Raw genomic sequence first — 23,624 nt, 5'->3', positions numbered from 1 at the left:
CCACCTTAGCCTTTCTTCCTATTTGTTTTAAATGTGCTACTTATGTAACTGCATGGCATGTCTCATACTCTTTATACTTACATTTTTTTTTTAAATTCCAATCAATTGGGTTTTTTTTTTTTTACTTCAGATTTACCAGCATGCATCCTTTTAATTTTTTTAAATGATTAATAGAATTGACCATAAAATAGCAACCCCCCCCAAAAAAAAAGAACAAACCCCCTGACTTCCATACATTTCTATACACTTCCTGCTCCCAGCACCACTAGGTTCACTGCCAATAGCCAACTCTATGATGTCTACTACTACTAATATATCATTTCTATAGTGCTGAAAGACACACGCGGCACTATACATTTAACATTCAATAGAAGGTTCCTGCTAAGAAGAGCTTACAATCTAATTTGGACAGACAGACAGGACATCTCAGGGTTGGGGAGTTGCTGAAGAAACAATACAATGCGTATAGGTATCCGACAGTGGCTGGGAGTTTCAAGTTGAAGCAAAAAACCAAATCCAAGGAGGAAAACAAGGTTCAACTGTCTGCAGTGAAAAACAATCCAGAACAAACAAAGCAAAAAACTGCAGACCTTGTACACGATGCAGGCAGGCTTTATTATGACAAGTAAATTTAGGTTAAAAACCTTTTACCAGGTGAGGGACCCAACACGGTCCGTGTTTCGGACTAACCTTCGTCAGGGGTCCAAGTTGAAAGCAGCTTTTTAAAAAAATGGACGTTTAGCTTGGATTTGAATGCTTCTAGAGACGGAGCATGACGTATTGACTCTGACAGCCTGTTCCAGGCATATAGCGCGGCATGGAAAAGGAGGCAGATGACTCTGTAGAGATACCTCAAAAATCTTCAGAAGAGCTACTGTTGGATTTCTCTTGAAGGACCATATATGTGGTGGTATCCTGCCATTGATGCTGTATTTCTGTTGCATATTTCTCTCCGTCTTGTGTAATGGTGCCATCACCTTTATTGGCTCATCTAATTAGAGCAGATCAAGTTCAAGTTTCAAGTTTATTTATTCTTAATGAATCGCCTATTTTAAATCACTAAGCGATGTACAAAGCCTTAATACATACAGATTGAAACCTTAACACATGCAAATTAAATGTTATTGACAATATAAAATAAAATTTTCTTAAATATTAAACATACTTAATTACATACGTATATTAAAATGTTAGTTAGGGTATGGAGACATACTTGAATTGTGAGGATAAATAGGGAAGAAATTACAATAATTGGATAGGAAAGGAAGAGTAATAACAAAGGGAAAAACAAATAGGAAGGGGAAATAAATTTATAAATGAATAAAAAAGCATGGTAAACTATTAAACATCATATGCATCTTTAAAGAGAAATGTTAATGACTGTAATTTCTTCAAGGCTATCTTTTCTTCAGATGATAAATGAGACGCATTATACGGGCGCTGTTCATAAAGATCAAAATATTTAGCACCATCCATTTAAATGTACGAAGAGTAGTCTGGGTGCTTGAACATATCCTGCTCTCAAGAACTGGGAGGGCCATCAAGAAAGTTTTATGACCGTGTGAAAAGAAATGGGGGTTTTCCTTACATACTGTTGAACCGTCTGGCCTGAACTCTGCTTTAGAATGACAGGCTTTTTTCAAATAACTAAAGTTAAGAACATAAGAATAGCCTGGGTCAAACCAAGGTTCCATCTAGCCCAGTAGCCCACCTTCCTGGTGGCCAATCCAAGTCACTAGTACCTGGCAAAAACCTAATACAGTGGTGCCTCACACAACGAACTTAATTCGTTCCAGGAGCAAGTTTGTTATGCGAAAAGTTCGTTATGTGAAACGCGTTTTCCCATAACAATACATGTTAAAAAAAATAATTCGTTCTGTAGCATAAAATATGCTAAGATGACATAAAAAAAGATAAATTTTTGGTTATTATTTTTATTTAGATACATCTAACAACATAATTGTTTTTTAAAACAACACACATTGTTTAAATTTAAAGACAGACTAAGTAGAGTCTAATTTTACAGTGAGAGAGGGCAGAGTCTCAGCGGCAAAAACTGGGACTGTTCATTTTTTTTTTTTTTTCTAGCATCGGGGAAGCGGCGAGAGTAGCTCCGCCCCCCCCAACGCATCAGCAGTAGGCGCCGGGCCCCTGCGAGCCGACGGTCCGACACTGCACAGGGAGCCAGGCGGAGAGAGGGCAGCTAAGCGCAGTGCCTGCGCGGAAGGATGCAGCTTGGGCGACTTCGTTGTGGGAAGCAAGACCTGAAGTTCGTTGTGCGCAGCGTTCGCTGTGCGAGGCGTTCGTTATGCGAGGCACCACTGTAGTAGCAGCATTCCATGCTCCGTCTCTAGTAGTATTCAAATCCAAACTAAAAGCCCACTTTTTGAAGCTGCTTTCAACTCTTAATTCACTCATCGTCAGTTACCTTTACCCATTGCATCATTCCTTCTAAATAAAACAAAAAACAAAAAAAACAACCCTGAGATGTCCTGTCTGTCTTTCCAAATAAGATTATAAGCTCTTCTGAGCAGGAACTGTGTATTGAATGCTAAATGTACAGCATTGTGTACACCTTCCAGCATTATAGAAATGATAAATAGTAGTAGAGGACAAGCAGTGGCTTCCCCCATGTCTGTCTCAATAACACACTATGAACTTTTCCTCCAGGAAATTGTCCAAACCTTTCTTAAAACCAGCTCCATTAACTGTTATTACCACAATCTCTGGCAATGTGTTCCAGAGCTTAACTATTTTCTGAGTGAAAACATATATCCTCCTATTGGTTTTAAAAGTATTTCCCTGTAACGTCATCGAGAGTCCCCTAGTTTTTGTAATTTTTGACAGAGTGAAAAATCGATCCACTTGTACCCTTTCTACACACTCAGGGTTTTCCAAGCTGAAGAGTCCTAAACTCTGTAGTCTTTCCTCATACAAAATGAGTTCCATCCCCTTTATCAACTTGGTCGCTCTTTGAATCTTTTCTTGATCCACTTTATCTTATTTGAGATAAGGTGAGATCACATCATGGAGCGATACAGAGGCATTATAACATTCTTAGTTTTGTTTGCTTTTTAGGCTGCCACCACACATTGGGTGGAAGGTTTCAGTGTATTGTCTTCTTCTTGGGTGCTGACCACCAAGGTGGACACTAGCATATGGTAACTATGATTTGGGTTATTCTTCTCAATGTGCATCACTTTGCATTTGTCCACATTAAGGGCTCCTTTTACAAAGGTGCACTAGGGCCTTAACACACGCAATAGCGCTCATTAAATTCACGAGCGCGCTAGCCAGTACCACCTCCTTTTTAGGAGGCGGTAGATTTTCAGCTACTGCACGCTATAGCGTGCGCTAAATTTCATCTGCCATTTGAACACTGAGTTGTCCAATTTCTCTCACACCAAACGGCATCATGGGGTAAAGACCTAGAGCAATTGCTTTCGCCCACTACTTATGAGGAATTTAGGAAGCGTCTAAAAACACACCTGTTCCTAAAGCATCTAGACAACTGATTCCTCTCATCTCTCTCCCCTCTATAGCGATTAACTTGTCCTATTGATCACTCTCTCCTCAACAATGGATTTCCTGTCCTATTAATTCTCTTTCTTCCACCCCTCTTAAAGTCAATCAATTTGTACTTTTGCTTAATCTTCTGTAAACCACATAGAACTTCACGGTATTGCGGTATATAAGCTGTTATTATTATTATTATTATTATTATTATTAATAAAGTCTGCCTACAATTTTTCACAATCTGCATGCCTTTTAAGAATTTTTAACAGTTTAGTATCATCCACAAATTTAATCACCTCACTCGGCATTCTAATTTCTGGATCATTTATAAATAAGTTAAATAATACCAATCCCTGTGGCACTCCACTATTTACCCTCCTCATTGGGAAAAATGGACATTTAACAATACCCTCTGTTTTCTATCTGATAATCAATCCAAATCCACAACTGAACATTGTCTCCTATCCCATGACTCTTTAATTTTCTCAGGAGCCTCTCATGAGGAAATTTGTCAAAAGCTTTCTGAAAATCTACATCAACTGGCTCACCTTTATCCACATGTTTATTCACACCTTCAAAGAAGTCAAGCAAATTGGGGAGGCAAAATCTCACTTGACTGAACCCATGAACTAATGAACCTGGCTGAACCCATGAAGTAATGTTTTTTGAGGAATACTACATTATATTGGGTTGATGGGTAGGTTTTCTCAGAATTTTCCTTGTTTGTTTTACATATAAGACTTTTTAGGCTTTGTTTTTATGTGTAATTCATGCAGTCTGTATACTCTTAATGGATCCTCTGCCTCACTATTATTCTCGCGAGACTTGAGGTTTCTTAAGGGCAGGTTTTGAGTTTACGTGCTAAGCCGCTATTTTGGAACACCAATCTTGAAGCCACAATGAAATATATTTGATGTATGAGTAATGATCTAGTCAAAGTTAAGCAGTAGATTGTAAGATGTGGGAATAATTGTATTTCTTTTTCTGTTAGTCCCCTGAAGCAGCCCTGATACGGTGAAAATAGGAATCCTTGTTGGGACCTCGTGATGTTTATAGAGGTCACCCCACTTTGGGCACTGAGGTCCTTTTCTCCAATATAAAATATTGTTGTTATGAAAATGATGATGTAATATTCTTCCTTCTCTGGAGAAGATATTAATATTCAAATTGGTAAATGTACATCAGAGTTTGAAGAGACCCCTAATATTATAAGGAACTGCTGTATGGAGGTTTCGATCCAGATTCATACAATGAAATCCACAGTGAACCCGCATTGAATTTGGTCAGCCTTTTTCAGACTCGTGGAAATTCAGTAAACTTTCTGAAGCAGATCTGGGGGAAAGTCTGGAAATTCCATCAAACTCCTATCAAATAGTGTTGACCAAGTTTGAGTTTTAAAATGTTCTGAAAATCTCAACTAAATACTGCTAAGCCCATCACTTACTGCTCAAGCCTGAGGGCTGCAATGAATTTACTGAGAAGAAAAGGCAAAGAGATCCTCTTGCATTCAGTAGACATATCTGTTGAAAACAAATGTGAATGCTGATTCATTTCTGAGCCTGATTTTCGGTTTGGTGACCTACATTTTGCAACATTTGCCACACCTTGTACCATGGGTAAAGCTGAATTGATATTAGAGAATGACACGGGGAGCGATCCCCGCAGGGAGCTGCGGCGTGGCTGCGGTTTGGCTGCGGGTTATGGAGACTCCAAAGCCAAATCGCCGCAGACATGGGGACAAAAGTTTTCACCGCCCGCAAAAACGGTGAAAAGATTTGTCCCCGCAGGCCATTGTACCCCCTTCTAGGAACCGCTATTTACCTGTGTTTCACCGTGCTCCTCATTTGTCAGATCAACCCTTCCTGCCAATAGAACCCGCCCCCCCCCGACGATCGCCGGCAGGAAGGTGCTCAGCCCTTCATGCCGACAGAACCAGCCCTCCCCAACGATCGCGGCAGGAGGGTACCCATCCCCTCCTGCCTACCCCAACAGCCCCCCCGACGATCGCAGCAGGAGGATATCCAACCCCTCCTGCCAGCTCCCCAACAGCCCCCCTATGATCACTGGTAGGAGGGTGCCCAACCCCTCCTGCCAGCCCCCCCAACGGCCCCCTATATCGCCAATAGGAGGGTGCCCAACCCCTCCTGCCGGACCCTCCCCCAACAAACCCCGCCATCCCGAAACACCACCCTTAGTCTTACTTTCCAAGTTGGACCGGACAGCTCCTCGCTCGTCTGGCCAGCAGGCCTGCCTCCGTCCAAATGAGGCGGGCCCGCCCCTACCCTGCCCAACCCACAGGATCCTAGGGCCTGATTGGCCCAAGCACCTAAGGCCCCTCCTATAGCGGGAGTGGCTTTAGGTGCCTAGACCAATCAGGCCCTAGGATCCTGTGGGTTGGGCAGGGTAGGGGCGGGCCCGCCTCATTTGGACGGAGGCAAGCCTGCTGGCCATACGTGTGAGGAGCCGTCCGGTCCAACTTGGAAAGTAAGACTAAGGGGGTTCCGGGGTGGGAGGGTTCGTTGGGGGGGGGTCCAGCAGGAGGGGTTGGGTACCCTCCTGCCGGCGATCTTAGGGGAGGCCATTGGGAGGACCGGCAGGAGGGGTTGGGTACCCTTCTGCTGCGATTGTCGGGAGGGCCGTTGGGGGGGGTCTACAGGAGGGGTTGGGTGCCCTCCTGCCGTGATCGCTGGGGGGAGGGGAGACTTGCAGCCCATCAGAGCCAGCCTTGATTGAGCTGTAAACTAGAGAGTGACACGGGGAAAATATTTGTCCGCGAACTTGGTCCCCATCCCTGTGAGCTCTGTCTCCGTGAGCTCGGGCCCTATCCCCATCCCATCCCCACAAACCATCTCATCCCATTTCAACAAGCCTCAAATAGTTTTATACTGAACTTATTTTATTCAAGTATAAAAAGAAACAATATTCTATACAATTGTCATTTTATAAATTAGAGCTTTGGCTGCTGAACTAGAGGAAGAGTTTTAAAGTTTTAAAGAATGTTAACTTTATACGTAAATAAAGAAAAGTATATAAAATCGTACCCGTTTGAGGCTTTTATGTATGCAGCGGTGACGGTGACGGGGCGGTGAATGGGGTTGCAGTGGCGGTGACGGGGCGGTGAATGGGGTGGCAGTGGCGGTGACGGGGCGGTGAAGGGAATGGCGGTGACGGGGCGGTGCAGAGGATGGTGAGACGGGGACGGGGCGGTGACGGGGACCAATTTTTTCACCGTGTCATTCTCTAATTGATATGACAAACTAATGAAGAAGATTAAAGGTGAATTATGCTTTAATGAATGCAAAGCTGGCATCTATGTATGGTCTTCTGAACTGTGCCTATTGCTTAACTAAACAAGTTTGAGTAGACATCAACTCGGTGGTGTAGCAAGAGTGAGAGGCGTCTGGGGCAGTGCCACCCCTCCCCCACCCTCTTCTCTGCTCCCACCCCACCCCATCCACTCCTTCCCCACCCTCGACTGCTGTGCGTGAGCATGCCCCTTCCCTTCCCCTGTACCTCTTTAATGTTTGCGGCACGAGCAGCAACTCCAACCTTCTGCTCACACCAGCGTCATCTCTTCCTCTGATGTCACTTCCTAGGTGCGGATCCAGTAAATGACATCGGAGGAATGCATGAGCAGCAGGTCGGGATTGCTGCTTGCGCCACGATCATTAAAGAGATGCAAGGGAAGGGGCGTGCGGTAGTGGAGGATCAAGAGGAGGACGGGTGCTGGCACTCCCACCAAGACGACACCCAGGGCAGTCCGCCCCCCCACTAGGCAACTGAATCAACTCTTGTAGTACAGGAGGAGTTATGTAAGCTTTTTGTTTTTCCCAAATGCAAGGAATCCTCTGGATCATTTGTACTTTCTATAGATTCTTCAGCACACAACTTGAGAAGCTGAGGCATCAAACATTTACCCCCAAATTCTGTATATGGCATCTTACGTTGTACTTGCAAATTGGTGCACACAGCTGATGTGTGAGCACAACTTAATTATTTAACAAGCATAATTGCCTCCAATAATTGGCAATTAGCACCTCATAAGTGACGCTAATTGGCACAAATTAGAAGTTACGTGCACAACCTGGAAGGCATATTCCATAAAATGCTGTGTGTCAGTTCTAGGGCGTGAATCTGAAAAGGGGACATGGTCAGAGGCAGATCATAGGCATTCCTAGAACTTATGCACACTGTTATAGAGTACACCTGATACGCGCACAACTTGGACGCAGGCATTTAGGCCTGGTTTCAATGGCCTAAATGGATGCACCTAAAAGTTATGGCATGCACTGGCACTAAAATATAACTAGAACCAAGACTTCTCAATGTATAAATCAAATAGTGAAACTTAAATATAAATGTTGATACAATAATACAATTTTTCACATACACTCAGATTTGTGTAATCCGACCAGGAGCCGTGGCTCCTATAGCCGAACCCACTGTCCCATCGCTGTGTATGACTTTAATATAAAAATTGGAAGTGAGGCTGCGTGCTCTATTGATTACATAAGAACATAAGAGGTTGCCTCCGCCGAGTCAGACCAGAGGTCCATCTTGCTCAGCGGTCCGCTCCCGCGGCGGCCCATAAGGCCTAGTTGCCTGAACAGTGTCCCTGACTAATTCTGTACTGTCTCTAATCCTATCCCTATAACCTACCTCTACTCCTATCTATACCTCTCAATCCCTTGGTCTTCCAGGTATCTATCTAAACCTTCTTTGAAGCCCTGTAGCGTGTTCCTGCTTATCACATCCTCCGATAGTGTGTTCCATGTGTTCACCACCCTCTGGGTGAAAAAGAACTTCCTGGCATTTGTTCTAAACCTTCCCCCTTTCAATTTCTCTGAGTGCCCCCTTGTACTTGTGGTTCCCCATAATTTGAAAAATCTGTCCCTATCTACTCTTTCTATGCCCTTCATGATCTTGAAGGTTTCTATCATGTCTCCTCTAAGTCTCCGCTTTTCCAGGGAGAAAAGCCCCAGCTTTTTCAGTCTGTCAGTATATGAGAGGTCCTCCATACCCTTTATTAGCTTAGTTGCTCTTCTCTGGACTCTCTCAAGTACCGCCATGTCCTTCTTGAGGTACGGCGACCAGTACTGGACACAGTACTCCAGGTGCGGGCGCACCATTGCACGATACAGTGGCAGGATGACTTCCTTCGTCCTGGTCATGATACCCTTTTTAATGATGCCCAACATTTTGTTTGCCTTCCTTGAGGCCACCTCAAGGCACAGAAGAACCTCGAACCCTTTCGCCTTCCCCCCACTCAAAGGCACACAACGCAAGAAAATGTTTGACAACCTTCTGGCAACACAAGCAGCAAAAATCAACCATTCCATCTCCAATCTTATGACAATATCAGACAACCTCAAAACATTCAGAAAAGAAATCAAAACCCTGCTTTTCAAAAAATTCATCCAAATATCTTAACCCCTCCTCTTTTACCTCCAGAAGATTCACCTACCTTCAGATAACCTTCCCCCAAATTACCCACCTTAACACCTTCCAATTAAACAAATACCATAAATAGATTGTAACCTACCCTCTCTAACTGCATTCCATATGTATTTTGCATACAGTTTTTCACTGTCAGTTTAATTTCCATCCTATAAGTTCACATAGAATTTTTCTTTTTTCAACCATCTTTATTTTCTCTTCTTTATTAATTTCCAGGTACTTTAGTTAGATTGTGAGCCTTCGGGACAGTAAGGGAATTTTTTATGTACCTTCTTACTTCTCATTTATAATCTTAATGTATATTTTCTTCAAACCGCTTAGAACCTAACGGATGTAGCGGTATATAAGAAATAAATTACATTACATTACATTACATCACTCCCAGGTCTCTTTCAATGTCACTCACCCCTAGCGGTGATCCCCCCCATTGTGTAAGTGTACATCGGGTTCTTTTTCCCTATGTGCATGACCTTGCATTTCCCTATGTTGAAGCTCATTTGCCACTTTTTTGCCCACTCTTCCAGCGCTGTCAGATCTTTTTGGAGATCTTTGCATTCCTCCGTGTTTTCAACCCTGCTGTATAGTTTGGTGTCATCCGCAAATTTAATAACCTCACATTTTGTACCTGCCTCCAGGTCGTTAATAAATACATTGAATAGGAACTTTGTTCTCAATGGTAATGAGAGGAAAAACCACTCCACTTAGCTTTAAGATGTATTAGCAGGTCCCGACATGGACCATGTTTCGAGGGTCTGTTTCAAGGAACCCAAAGGAGACATGCAAAACTTCAAATGCCAGAGAAATAGTTGCTATGTGATTCGGACAACTTGCCTCACTTACTATTTCTTATATTAAATTCATTCACAGTGATGGGACGGTGGGTTCGGCTATAGGAGCCACGGCTCCTGGTCAGATTACACAATCTGAATGTATGTGAAAAATTGTATTATTGTATCAACATTTATATTTAAGTTTCACTATTTGATTTATACATTGAGAAGTCTTGGTTCTAGTTATATTTTCGTCATTGATTTTGACCTCTTATTTCTGCATATTTTTGAGAGCATTTTTCTCACTTCCTATTATTTTTGACTTAGTGTGCACTGGCACTAGGCATGATTTTATAGAATCGTGCTAAGCACTGGGCATCAGACCCTTGCTACATTATTTTTGTTGTCTAGAAATTGCTCTAAGCAGAGAACTTAATATTCATCCCTTGCTAATCAGCAATTTTTGAGCCTTTATGGGGCAATTCTATAAATGGCATCTAATGCTAGGTGCTACTTCCAGCTGAGGTTTCAGCATGGAAAAGCACTCTAAAGCACAGTTCTTCAACCGCCGGTCCGCGGACCGATGTCGGTCCGCAAAAAAATGTTGCCGGTCCGCGAAGGATTCGGGTTCCCAGCCACAACAAAAAGTGCCGGCGTCAGCTGACGTGCAACTTCCTGTTGCCGTTGCTATGCCGACACTCCTGCCTTCCACCTCCTACTCCTGCCGCGTATGTCTCCGCACCCTCAGACAAGCAGGGGCAACTTTGTGTGCTTTTAACTTCGGCACACAGCTGCCCCTAAGCAGTATTTTAGCCGCGGTTTCATGAGGCAGCCTCGGGGCCTTTGGTAGGCCAGCCCACATCGCATAATCAAAGCGGGCGGGCCTACCAAAGGCCCCGAGGCTGCCTCATGAAACCGCGGCTAAAATACTGCTTAGGGGCAGCTGTGTGCCGAAGTTAAAAGCACACAGAGCTGCCGCTAGCCTACATAGAGGAAACATTTGCTGGAGAGGGAAGGGAGTAGAGGTGCTCCTAGACAAGGGAGGGGAAGGGGCTAGTGCTGGCAGGGGAGAAGGGAAAGGGAAGGAATGAGAATTACTGTTGGATAAGGGGAGAAGGAAAGGGAGAAGGGGTACTCCTGGACAAGGGAGGGGAAGGGGCTACTGCTGACAGGGGAGAAGGGGAAGGGATGAGAATTACTGTTGGATAAGGGGAGGAAGAAAGAGAGAATGTACTGCTGGACAGGGGAGGAGGAACATTTGAAGGAAACAGCTGGCAGGGAGATTAGAGGAGGGGAAGGAGTCAGGATGGAATGGAGAGATCAGATGAGGGAAAGGGGAGAGACAGAGGAATGACAAAGTAGAAAGAGATTGATGCTGGGAAGGGGGATCAGATGAAAAATAAGGAAAGAGGGACAAAGATGCTAGATCTGGTGTAGGAGAGAGGGGCATAGAAAGAACGCAGATACCATATGGAAGGGGGAGGGGTAGAGGGAAGACAGTGGATGGAAGAGGCAGATGCTGGATTGAAGAGACAGAGGGCAGACGCTGGATGGAAGAGAGTGAAAAGAAGATGAAAGCAGAAACCAGAGACGACAAAAGGTAGAAAAAAATAATTTTATTTCTATCTTGTGATTAGAATATATCAGATTTAAAATATGTATCCTACTAGAGCTGATGTTAGACATAACTGGGGAGTGCAAAGCCCAGGCAGTGCGTCTTTAGCTTCCAGCTGGCTTAGGGCTCTCTCTGACTAGGAGGCAGTTGCCCTAGTTCCACTCCCCTAACACCATTCCTGCCATGTGTGACTGTGGTATTCTGTTAGCATGATATTTGTGTAGCATTCTGTAATAATTTGGCTTATTCAGTTTTCTTGATAGTAGAGGGGATATATGTGAAGGGGAGGGGAGACGGGGGTTTTGTTGATCCTTGCCCTGTATTATTTATATTTATAAAATGACAATTGTACAGAATATTGTTTCTTTTTATACTTTAATAAAATATGTTCAATATAAAATCATAACTATTTGAGGCTTGTGCGGATGGGATCAGGTGGTTAATGGGACCGAGCTCGCGGGGATGGGGCTTTTAAAAATTTCAGTCTTATTAGTTTGCCAGTCCACGAAATAATTATTTTATTTCCGCCGGTCCATAGGTGTAAAAAGGTTGAAGAACACTGCTCTAAAGGATGCAAAGCACCAAAATGGGACAGGCAGATCCATGCAAACATACACTTATGCGCCCATTTACAGAATAGCACCTAAGGGTAAGATTCTGTAATTAGAGGCAAAAAGATAGGCACCTAAAATTACATTCAAAGGAATATGCAATATAAACAAGTCTAATATTCAACGATATCAACAGGAAAGACTTGTAGAAATAGCAAGGTTTATACTGATTAGCATTACCCTCAGATACCTGAGCTGTTATACCATCAAAGATTCTTATAGCAGCATATACAAGTAATGAATATCATTCATCGGGTTCTGCTATTTTTAAGGTGCTTAATTATTATTATTGCACATCCATTCGATGAGGTGCTCTTAGTGCATAAATAAATATCTAAATGTAACAGACAGCACTTATCTCAAAACGCTGTCCAAGCCCAACGGGACCCGTTTCGCCGAACTTTCGGCTTCTTCAGGGGTCGTAATGATTAACTAGAAATAAATCAAAAGAACACCGTGAAGTATGAATATAATTATAAAACTATATTATAAAATATATTATAAACTTTGCAAAATACTTTTAAAATGGACGTAACTTACTGGGCAGCTGTTCTCCGAATCTAAGGCAGAAAATGGTGCTGGCAAAGTTAGTACGCCGAGCATGTGCTTTAAATGGCCACGTCATTAATTATTTATGACGTGTCCGCTCTAATTCTAAGTTTAAGGTGCTCAAATGCCTTGTAAAAAATATTTTATTATGTAAAGTGCTACCATGCTAAGTGTATCTCATGTTCAACATAATATTATTTGTTTAAAAACTGCAACTGTACTGTTAAAAAAACAAACTCCATTCGACTGAGGTGTTCAAGCCATCTGGTTTTAAAGAGCCTAGTTTGAAGATCCAACGGGCTTCTTTTTGCAGTAGTAATCTTTTTCTATCACCTCCTCTATTATTGGTTAAGACTTTGTCGAAACAGAAACATCTCAGGTCTGTATACTTATGTTGTAGTAAATTACAGTGTACTACTAAAGGAGCTGGATTTGTGTTCGCTTATCCTGGTTTTGAAAGATCTGGTTGACATCCCCACATACCACTTGCCGCAAGGGCAAATGACAGCGTAAACAATATAATCCGATGAACACGTGAGGAAATGATTGATTTTATAGAATTTTTCATCTTTAGGATTTGTGAATTCCTTCAATTGTAATGTAATCTGGCAAATATTACATTTAAATAACTAAGAACCGGTACCAACTGTCTGTCATCTGCAGTAATATATTGTATTATATGCCCTTGCGGGCTATATTATATCGGACATACTCGGCGGGCAGTTAAAATCCGCATCGCCGAACATTTGAGTAATATAAGATGCAAACGGGTATCTGCTCCCCTGGTAAGCCATTGGCTCGAGCAACAGCATTCGACTGAGGATTTACAGTATACCGTTTTAATGCGTGCTTATAAAGAAACCGGAAACATTACTCAACATTTATTGTACCTGGAACAGTGCTCCCTCTAAGCGGGCGGGTGGTGTGAGCAAAATTTTTTTCGCTGTGCGCTAAAAATATCGGGCGCCAGCGCCAACTCGCCCGATTCTCCTCTCGCTGCCCTGCCATCTCCGTACGCCGTGCGCTGTGATGTGACATTGTGCGCTGCGAGGCAATATTTTGTGCGCCAGCGCACGCCAGCGCAGCTTAGAGGGAACACTGACCTGGAACAGAATTTATATTTCAGTGGCATACCTTGGCCCCTGTAGGATTAAATAATGAAATCGAGTGGTTTCAATTGTAGTTTTCCATTATTGACGTAAGGAGTGATGACGTGGAAGTCAGCAGAGAGGAGTTAGAAAGGGTGTGTGTGTATATAAAGCGTGGCCTGCTGGGATGTATCCCGTCGTCAGTAGCGTGTCTGTGTGCAGTATGGAGTGTTTGTGCCGGTAAGTCGTAGAGTGTATGTGTATATTGAGTAGTTCAATGTTTTCAAGTTTATTGAGAAGGTAGAGTAAGCTGTGTGGTGCAGTGTTGATTTGAGTCATCTTAGTACCCCTCCTGAAGAAGCCAGCGAGTGAAACCTAGGTTGGTGGGTCAGTATTAAGAATAAAGGAGGAGCCCGGAGCAGTTGTGCTTATTACCCACACCATTCAAAGTTAAGTTGATGTTGTGTATTATTTTACTTTATTTCATTTTGAATTTAATGTTATTTAGCCTTTGCATGGTGGAGGAGACTGTGAACAACTATGATGGTCTCCTATACAGCTGCTCCATGATTTTTTCACTGGGACCTCAGCTGTGGGTCTGAGTGTTCACTTAACCACATTAGCTATGTGTTAAATTAAGTAATAGTGTTTGATGTAAAGAAAAAAGGTGATTAATGAAAGGAGTTATTTAACAGTATCACCTTGGATAAGTGAGTTCCCTTGCAGTTTTTGAAAATATTACATTTGCCACATTTGAAGAATCCTTTCGGTAAGAGAGATTGCATGGGTTGAGATAAATGTACAGCTGGAGACAGTATTTCTTTCAAATTTCTGTCTCTGGAGAAAGCAATCTGTAGATCTGTATTATAAAACAAAGGACTAGATTGTATTATTTTTCAATTATTTTTGACAATGCTAGCCAAAGCATTGCCTGCGGTCGTGAAACCTGGAACAAAATACTTAACAAATGTGCACTTGATTTAATGATTCTAATAATTGAAAATAGCAAAACGGTCATTAATGAAAAAAAGATGAAATTAGATACAGATATAAGTCATCTTAAAAGCAACTTAATAGAATCGGAATTCATTGACAAATTTAAACATCTGAATGAGGATATGGAGAAGTTTAGGGAAAACCTCAAGAGAAGTAAACTTCGTAAATTTAAAAGAGACGAATTAGATTATGCAAATAATAAAGTCTACTCATGGATGTATAATGCAAATAAAAATAATGACAATGATAAAATAGATCCTACAGCTTCGGATTCTTTAGGAAGTACATAAAATACAGGGACGATAGGTGCTTTGATATTCAGAAACTTGTAGTCTTTATAAGTGAGAAATCCTTCATTAAGGCCCTCATTGGAAAGTCTACTGATTATTCTTTGTATTCTTTTAGTTGGATCAAGTGGTATTCTAACATAAACTTCTTCATCTTGTAATTGACGCATGATTTCCATGTCGTAATTGTCGTAGTCCATCAGTACCACTGCACCACCCTTATCTGCTCTCTTTATAACTAGTGATTTATCGTTTTTCAGGTTATTAACCGCCTGTATTTCTTCTTTTTTTAAATTGTTGTATTGGTATGTACTGCTGTCATACCATTGTTTTGCATCTTGTAAAACGCATGCTTTAAATGCATTAACCAGTGGATCAAGAGGTATAGGCGGAGACCAGGTACTTTTAGGCGTAACTATAGTCCGATCAGAATTAAAGGGAAAGGTATCAAAATAAATCCTTAGTTGTAATTTTCTCACAAACTTTTCAATATCTATATTTAGCTGAAAAAAGTCAAAATGTGTGGATGGTACAAAAGATAAACCATACGTTAAGATCTTAGACTCCTCAGGGTTCAGTGCATGTTTGGATAAATTAATTACCACTGGTTGGTCTGGGTTTGTGAGCGGGTGTTTGGCCTCGATCTCATTGACCCTCTTCTGCCTCTTGTGCGTCCCCGTCTTTGTGTTTGACCTTTCTGAAAAAAAGTAGACTGGTTGTCACCACTTGTGGACATAGAAGAAATAGAAGAATCCGAAGCTGTAGGATCTATTTTATCATTGTCATTATTTTTATTTGCATTATACATCCATGAGTAGACTTTATTATTTGCATAATCTAATTCGTCTCTTTTAAATTTACGAAGTTTACTTCTCTTGAGGTTTTCCCTAAACTTCTCCATATCCTCATTCAGATGTTTAAATTTATCAATGAATTCCGATTCTATTAAGGTGCTTTTATGTATCTAATTTCATCTTTTTTTCATTAATGACCGTTTTGCTATTTTCAATTATTAGAATCATTAAATCAAGTGCACATTTGTTAAGTATTTTGTTCCAGGTTTCATGGCCGCAGGCAATGCTTTGGCTAGCATTGTCAAAAATAATTGGAAAATAATACAATCTAGTCCTTTGTTTTATAACACAGATCTACAGATTGCTTTCTCCAGAGACAGAAATTTGAAAGAAATACTGTCTCCAGCTGTACATTTATCTCAACCCATGCAATCTCTCTTACCGAAAGGATTCTTCAAATGTGGCAAATGTAATATTTGCCAGATTACATTACAATTGAAGGAATTCACAAATCCTAAAGATGGAAAATTCTATAAAATCAATCATTTCCTCACGTGTTCACCGGATCATATTGTTTACGCTGTCATTTGCCCTTGCGGCAAGTGGTATGTGGGGATGTCAACCAGATCTTTCAAAACCAGGAAAAGCGAACCCAAATCCAATTTGAAAAGCGGCAGACTAATAGCTCCTCTAGTAGAACACTGTAATTTACTACAACACAAGTATACAGACCTGAGATGTTTCTGTTTCGACAAAGTCTTAACCAATAATAGAGGAGGTGATAGAAAAAGATTACGACTGCAAAAAGAAGCCCGTTGGATCTTCAAACTAGGCTCTTTAAAACCAGATGGCTTGAACACCTCAGTCGAATGGAGTTCGTTTTTTTAACAGTACATTTACAGTTTTTAAACAAATAATATTATGTTCAACATGAGATACACTTAGCTTGGTGGCACTTTACATAATAAAATATTTTTTACAAGGCATTTGAGCACTTTAAACTTAGAATTAGAGCGGACATGTCATGGATAATTAATGACGCGGCCTTTTAAAGTACATGCTCGGCGTACTAACCTTGCCAGCGCCATTTTCTGCCTTAGATTCGGAGAGCAGAGCTGCCCAATAAGTTACGTCCGTTTTAAAAGTATTTTGCAAAGTTTATAATATATTTTATAATATAGTTTTATAATTATATTCACACTTCACGGTGTTCTTTTGATTTATTTCTAGTTAATCATTACGACCCCTGAAGAAGCCGAAAGTTCAGCGAAACGGGTCCCGTTGGGCTTGGACAGCGTTTTGAGATAAGTGCTGTCTGTTACATTTAGATATTTATTTATGCACTAAGAGCACCTTATCGAATGGATGTGCAATAATAATAATTAAGCACCTTAAAAATAGCAGAACCCGATGAATGATACTCATTACCTGTATATGCTGCTATAAGAATCTTTGATGGTATAACAGCTCAGGTATCTGAGGGTAATGCTAATCAGTATAAACCTTGCTATTTCTACAAGTCTTACCTAAAATTACATGCCTATCGCATGTCAATCACTCTTAGGTGGCCATGACAGAATTGCACTAGGTGGCGCTTAGCTTAAAACGTAGCACCTATATGATCAAATTACTGCAACAAGGTCCTGGGGATCCAAAAAGAGGAACTTATCGGACAAACATCAAGTAGGGCCACACTACATCCCTTTTTTAACAAGGAATTGAGATCCCGATTATTCCCAAGATCTAAAAAAATCTGCAGACACATCTATAGAAACGTGGGACCCCAAAAGATTGGGAACATTATTTTAGTAAGATTGTCCATCCTACAGCCTCTTCTAGTATTTCACAGTCTTTATACTTTCTCTTGTACAAAGCTTTCTGGACTCCTAATAAAATGTTTCGTGCAGGCCTAAGAGACTCTAATCTTTGCTGGCATTGTCGTTCAGATATGGGAGACCTGCATCATAGGATTTTTGCCTGCCCCAACCTTGCTACTTTTTGGTCACAAGTTTGGCATACCATCAAACAGATTCTTCCGATACAATCCAATCTCACTACTGACACACTTATTTTTAGAGCTCTTACTGTTGATGATGCTCTTACTAGCTGGCACGGATAAGTCCAAAGAAAGACTGGTGAACTCTAAATATTCCACAAAGTTCTTTATTCTCTAATTCACCATACATCGACTCGACATGCGCATGTTTTGGCCCAAATGGCCTGCTTCAGGAGTCTCACAAATCTGTGTATGAATCAAAAGAACATCCAAAAATCAATCGGGTATCATGTGATCCATGTCATAAAGCCGTATGCAGTCCGCAAGAGGTGGCAGTTTTGTGATGTGGATCATGTGATGCCTAATTGATTTTTGGATGTTCTTTTGATTCATACACAGATTTGTGAGACTCCTGAAGCAGGCCATTTGGGCCAAAACATGCGCGTGTTGAGTCGATGTATGTTGAATTAAAGAATAAAGAACTTTGTGGAATATTTAGAGTTCACCAGTCTTTCTTTGGACTTATCCACTCCATCGTGTCTGGGTGTTGATCTTTGTGGATTTGACTCTCCTGTGTTTTCCTGCCTTATTAGCTGGAAGAAATCTTTATTTACTATCTTGCTTGCAATAACTATACATAAGAACATAAGAATTGCCGCTGCTGGGTCAGATCAGTGGTCTGTCCTGCCCAGCAGTCCACTCCTGCGGCAGCCCCCAGGTCAAAGACCAATGTCCTAACTGAGACCAGCCCTACCTGCATGTGTTCCGGTTCAGCAGGAACTTGTCTAACTTTGTCTTGAATTCCTGGAAGGTGTTTCCCCTTGCGGACTTAAGAACATAAGCAGTGCCTCTGCTGGGTCAGACCAGAGGTCCATCATGCCCAGCAGTCCACTCACGCGGCGGCCCATCAGGTCCAGGACCTGTACAGTAATCCTCTATCTATACCCTTCTATCCCCTTTTTCTTCAGGAAATCATCCAATCCCTTTTTAAACCCCAATGCCGTACTCTGTCCTACCACACCCTCTGGAAGCACATTCCAGGCATCCACCACCCTTTGGGTGAAGAAGAACTTCCTAGCATTGGTTCTGAATCTGTCCCCTCTCAATTTTTCCGAATGCCCTCTCGTTCTTGTAGTTTTCAAAAGTTTGAAGAATCTGTCCCTCTCTACTTTCTCTATGCCCTTCATGATCTTGTAAGTCTCTATCATGTCCCCTCTAACTCTTTGCTTTTCCAGTGAAAAGAGCCCCAGTTTCTCTAATCTTTCAGCATATGAAAGATTTTCCATATCTTTTATCAATCGCGTCTCTCTTTTCTTAACCCTCTCAAGTATTGCCATATTCTTCTTAAGGTACGGCGACCAATTCTGGACACAGTACTCCAGATGTGGGCGCACCATCGCCCGATACAACGGCAGGATAACTTCCTTCGTTCTGGTTGTAATACCATTTTTGATAATACCTAGCATTCTATTCGCCTTCTTAGAGGCCACTGCGCACTGTGCCAATGGCTTCATTGTCCTGTCCACCATCACCCCAAGTCCTTTTCTAGGGTACTTTCACCCATTACAAGCCCTCCCATCGTATAGCTGTACTTCGGGTTTCCGTTTCCTACATGCAAGACTTTACATTTCTCTACATTAAACTTCATCTGCCATTTCGTCACCCACTCTTCTAGTTTGTTCAGGTCACTTTGCAAATCCTCACAGTCCTCTTTGGTCCCAACTGCACTAAATAGTTTGGTGTTGTCTGCGAATTTTATTACTTCGCACTGCGTCCCTGTTTCTAGATCATTTATAAATACATTGAACAGCAGCGGTCCGAGTACCGACCCCTGCGGAACACCACTCGTGACCCTCCTCCAGTCAGAGTAGTGGCCCTTCACTCCTACCCTTTGCTTCCTACCAGCCAACCAATTTTTGATCCATCTATGTACATCTCTTTCCACCCCATGGTTCTTCAGTTTCCGTAGTAGGCGTTCATGGGGATACCTTGTCAAAGGCTTTTTGGAAATCTAAGTATACGATGTCCATGGGGTCCCCTTTGTCCATTTGTTTGTTAATTCCTTCGAAGAAGTGCAATAAGTTTGTTAAGCACGATCTTCCCTTGCAGAAGCCATTCTGGTGGAACACAGTTCTCACGGTACATCTATATGAATCCAAAGCAGTGGAATTCTCCAATAAACAATCTATAGTCTCCAAGATATGGGCCTCTATAATGAACTTCTCCCTATAACTGTTGACATTTCCACTATTTACTCTCTTCAGATAATCTAGTATCAGTATCTAAAAAATTAGCATGTTCGGAGTGCACATTATTGTTGTTACGCAGTGTTTATGCTTACGGCAAGACTTTTTTTCCCCTCTCCAGGTTATACAGTGTTCTCCCGGTCATTCATGGTCAGCAGTTCACAGTCCTGGTCATTCACGGTATTTTCCGACCGCGAACCGCCAACAAAGAGAGGGAAGCAGGAGAGGCAGGAGAGAACAGCCGGAGTGCCACGGGTGCAGAAAATCACTCGTGGTACGCTCCGACCACCTCTTCCTGCACTAAGTTGGGCCTTATCCAATCAGGAGCTGCTTTGACATGCAGCTTCTGATTGGATAAGGCCCAACTTAGTGCAGGAAGAGGCAGTTGGAGCGTACCGCGAGTGATTTCCTGTACTCTCGGCGCTCCGGCTGCTCTCTCCTGCCTCTCCTGCTGCCCTCTTCAGGCTCCCCCATGAAAAACCGTATTTGCGGTTTTTTGAGATTCGCATGGGTTCCTGGAACCCCTGCAAATATCGGGGTAGTACTGTACTTGTGTCTCCTACGGGAGTGCCCTGTTATATATTTACTGATGTTATTTATAATTTATATTTATACCGTTATGTAGTCATGCATTAGCATCTATCATATCTGTTTTGTTTATTGTATTTTTTTCTGATAAAATTTCAATAAAAATATTTGAAATCAAAAGAGGAACTTATTCCCCCCCCTCCCTTTTAATAAACCGCAATAGTGGTTATTAGTGCAGGGAGCTGCGCTGAATGCTCCTATGAGCGTCGGGAGCAGCGCGGCTCCCTGCGCTAATAACCGCTTTTGCAGTTTAGTAAAAGGGGTTAGTTTATGGAAACACAAAGAAGGGGGATTAGTGGTTACAGCAGCTGCCTCAGAACCCTGAGGTTGTGAGGTGAGCTCAGCTCCCACTGTAGCTCCTTGTGACTCTGGGCAAGTTACTTAACCCTTCATTGCCCCAGCTGTCAAATAAGTACCTGTCTAAAATATGTAAATTGCTTTGATTGAGTAAACTACACAGAAAAAGCTGTATATCAAGTCCCATCCCATCTTACCTAGACACATCAAAAAATTAAGTCTTGCTAAAGCATATCTTGGCTTTCTCAGGAAGTTCACCAAGCAGAAAGACACTTTCCCTTGGAATGCTTGACAGTAGCTTTCGGTTTCCTGACTTTCACTGCTGGAGGCAGAGTTCGATTCCCAGACCAGTGAGCTCATGCTGTCGATTTTATGGTCTTCTGCTTCCTTGAGGTGTCAGGCGCCCGGCTCAGCACCGAACAAAGAGACCTCTCCTCGCATTGCACATCTGGACTTAAATTACATTCAAAGTCAGAATCACTTTTCTTGCTTCCTGCCACAGGTATGTTTTGCTGATATATCCTTTCATGTCTGGTTTAGTTCCTGGGATCTACTATTGCATTCTGCAGATTATTTTTCTTTTTATAGTGTTAAATCTTGCTTTACTTTCACCTCCTTCTTAAATATCTGCCCCAATTCTCGTAGTATACGAAAAATTATTATGCTAAAGAAACAGTTTTGGAATGAAGAACTCTATTGTGTTTGTGGTTTTTACTAAGAAAACAAAGTAAAATGGTTTATGATTGTTACTGAATTTTCTCTCTGCACCTCAGTAAATGATTGCCAGGACGATGGGCAGTTTCTTCAAACTTTACTTAGCAGCAGTAAAATATTTTTGGTATGGAAGATCTAAAAAAATAAAAATCAAAGTAACATTATAGCAGATAAAGAATATTTGTCTTGTTCATTCTGGTCCAATTAACCCTCCAAGGAGCTGAAATGGGTCTGACAAAAAACAACAACACATGTAGGAAGGTAGAGAAACCATAAGGGAGTTCTGCATTAGAAATACCCTCCCCCCCCAGTACAATACAAAACAGCATAGGTGAGCGAATGAACAATCCAGTCAATCTCTACTGAATTCTAAGAGAATAATTCTATGACAGGTTACCTAACCTCAATAGTACAAAACTTATGCCTGTTTTATAATTGGTCAACAAGGGAAAAATACAAGAAGTAACGCCAGGATAAGATAAATGAAGATATACTACCTTTCTGTGGTTTAGCATGTTAATACAAGGGGCCACTGAAAAGTTCTCAGCCCAACCAACAAAGTTGGGGCAGTCTCCTTCGAGGGCTATACACGTACCCCCTTTATACAAAGTGCGCTAACCGATTAGCCACGCTAATCGAATTAGCGTGCGCTAAACACTAATGCATCCATAGATTAACCTGCACGGGTTAGCGTTTAGGGTGCACTAAATCGATTAGCGCGCTAATTGGTTAGCGCACCTTAGTAAAAGAGGGCCTTAGTCCAGTGATTTGACACTTCTTTTGCTCTGGAATGAAAAAAGCGGAAAATCACTGGACTAAGGCCCTCTTTTACTAAGGGTGCGCTAAATCAATGCATGCACTAACCGCTAACGCGTCCACAGGAAAACATGCACGCGTTAGTGTTTAGCGTATGTTTAGCGTGCGCTAATATTTATCGTGCGCTAAAAAGCATAGTGCACCTTAGTAAAACAGGGGGGAAGTGTATAGCCCTCGATGGAGACTGCCCCGACTTGGTTGGTTGGGCTGAGAACTTTTCAGCGGCCCCTCATATGCAGGTACTTTACTTTTTTTCTGTCCCTAGTGGGCTCATAAGTTTTTATTGGCAACTGGGGTAATAGAGGGCTGAGTTATTTGCTTAGGGTCACAAGGAGATGGAACAGCTCTCAGGCCATTCCAAAAACTGGACAGGGCCATCTTCTAAAAGACTAGCATTTGGCTTGTTTTTGTTGTCCACATTTTTGACCTGTTGACTTGGGTTTCTTCTAACTGACTAATGAGACAGATTATGCTGTAGCCACTGGTTTTGACTTTTTGAGCTTGGATCTTATGTTTCTCTGCCCCTTACAGAGCCCGAAATGGTGAAACATAGCCATGTTGAGCTTTATTTCTTCATAAATATGGTAAATAATAAGCAGTGGTCCCTGCATAGACCCTTGGTGAACCCCACTGTTACCTTTCTCCATTGAGAATACTGACCATTTATACCTACTCGGTTTTTTGTGTTTCAACCAGTTCATAATCCATAATAGGACATTGCCTCCTAGCCTATGACTTTCTAATTAGGGGGAGAGAGTGGTGCAATGGTTAACGCTACAGCCTCAGCACCCTGGGGTTGTGGGTTCAAACCCACGTTGCTCCTTCTGATCTTGGGCAAGTCACTTAATCTCCCCATTGCCCCAGGTACATTAAATAGATTGTGAGCCCACCAGGACAGACAAGGGACAATGCTTAAGTACCTGAATAAATTCATGTAAACCATTCTGAGCTCCCCTGGGAGAACGGTATAGAAAATTGAATAAATAAAAAAAAATAAATCTTAATTCTGACATGTTTTAATGAGCTGTTCCTTTATCTTGGCCTTACCTCTGGTGCTATTCCCTTGTTGACCTTTGGTGCTTCACAGTATCAGCCTCTCCTTTTTGTTTGATTTATTTTATAATTGGAACATATTCACAAGGGTTTGATTCTATGGGCTCCTTTTACGAAGGTGTGCTGGCGGTTTTAGCGCACGCTACAATGCCGCGCGTGCTAAACCCTAACGCCTCCATAGAGCTTGCGTTAGTATTTTTCATTTAGTGCACGGTTTGTGCGCGCTAATCT

General features: G+C 42.0%; 1 protein-coding gene across 4 annotated transcripts in view; it reads left to right on the top strand.

Moving 5' to 3' along the window:
• LOC117367356 overlaps positions 1-23,624 on the top strand; it is an 89,243-nt gene that overhangs the window by 38,594 nt on the left and 27,025 nt on the right. For 3 of the 4 annotated variants that reach the window (XM_033959800.1, XM_033959799.1, XM_033959801.1), the window contains one exon: positions 21,060-21,312. In XM_033959800.1, coding sequence (XP_033815691.1) covers positions 21,183-21,312 — 130 coding nt within the window. In that variant the 5' untranslated portion in view covers positions 21,060-21,182. Of the gene's footprint in view, positions 1-4,179; positions 4,214-21,059; positions 21,313-23,624 lie in introns of those variants that run through there. The other variant, XM_033959802.1, reaches the window with a different exon arrangement.

The sequence above is a fragment of the Geotrypetes seraphini genome, chromosome 10 (assembly GCF_902459505.1).
Source record: "Geotrypetes seraphini chromosome 10, aGeoSer1.1, whole genome shotgun sequence".
Lineage (NCBI taxonomy): Eukaryota > Metazoa > Chordata > Amphibia > Gymnophiona > Dermophiidae > Geotrypetes > Geotrypetes seraphini.
The sequence above is the reverse complement of the archived record's forward strand: the minus strand, read 5'-3'. Positions and strand labels throughout refer to the sequence as shown.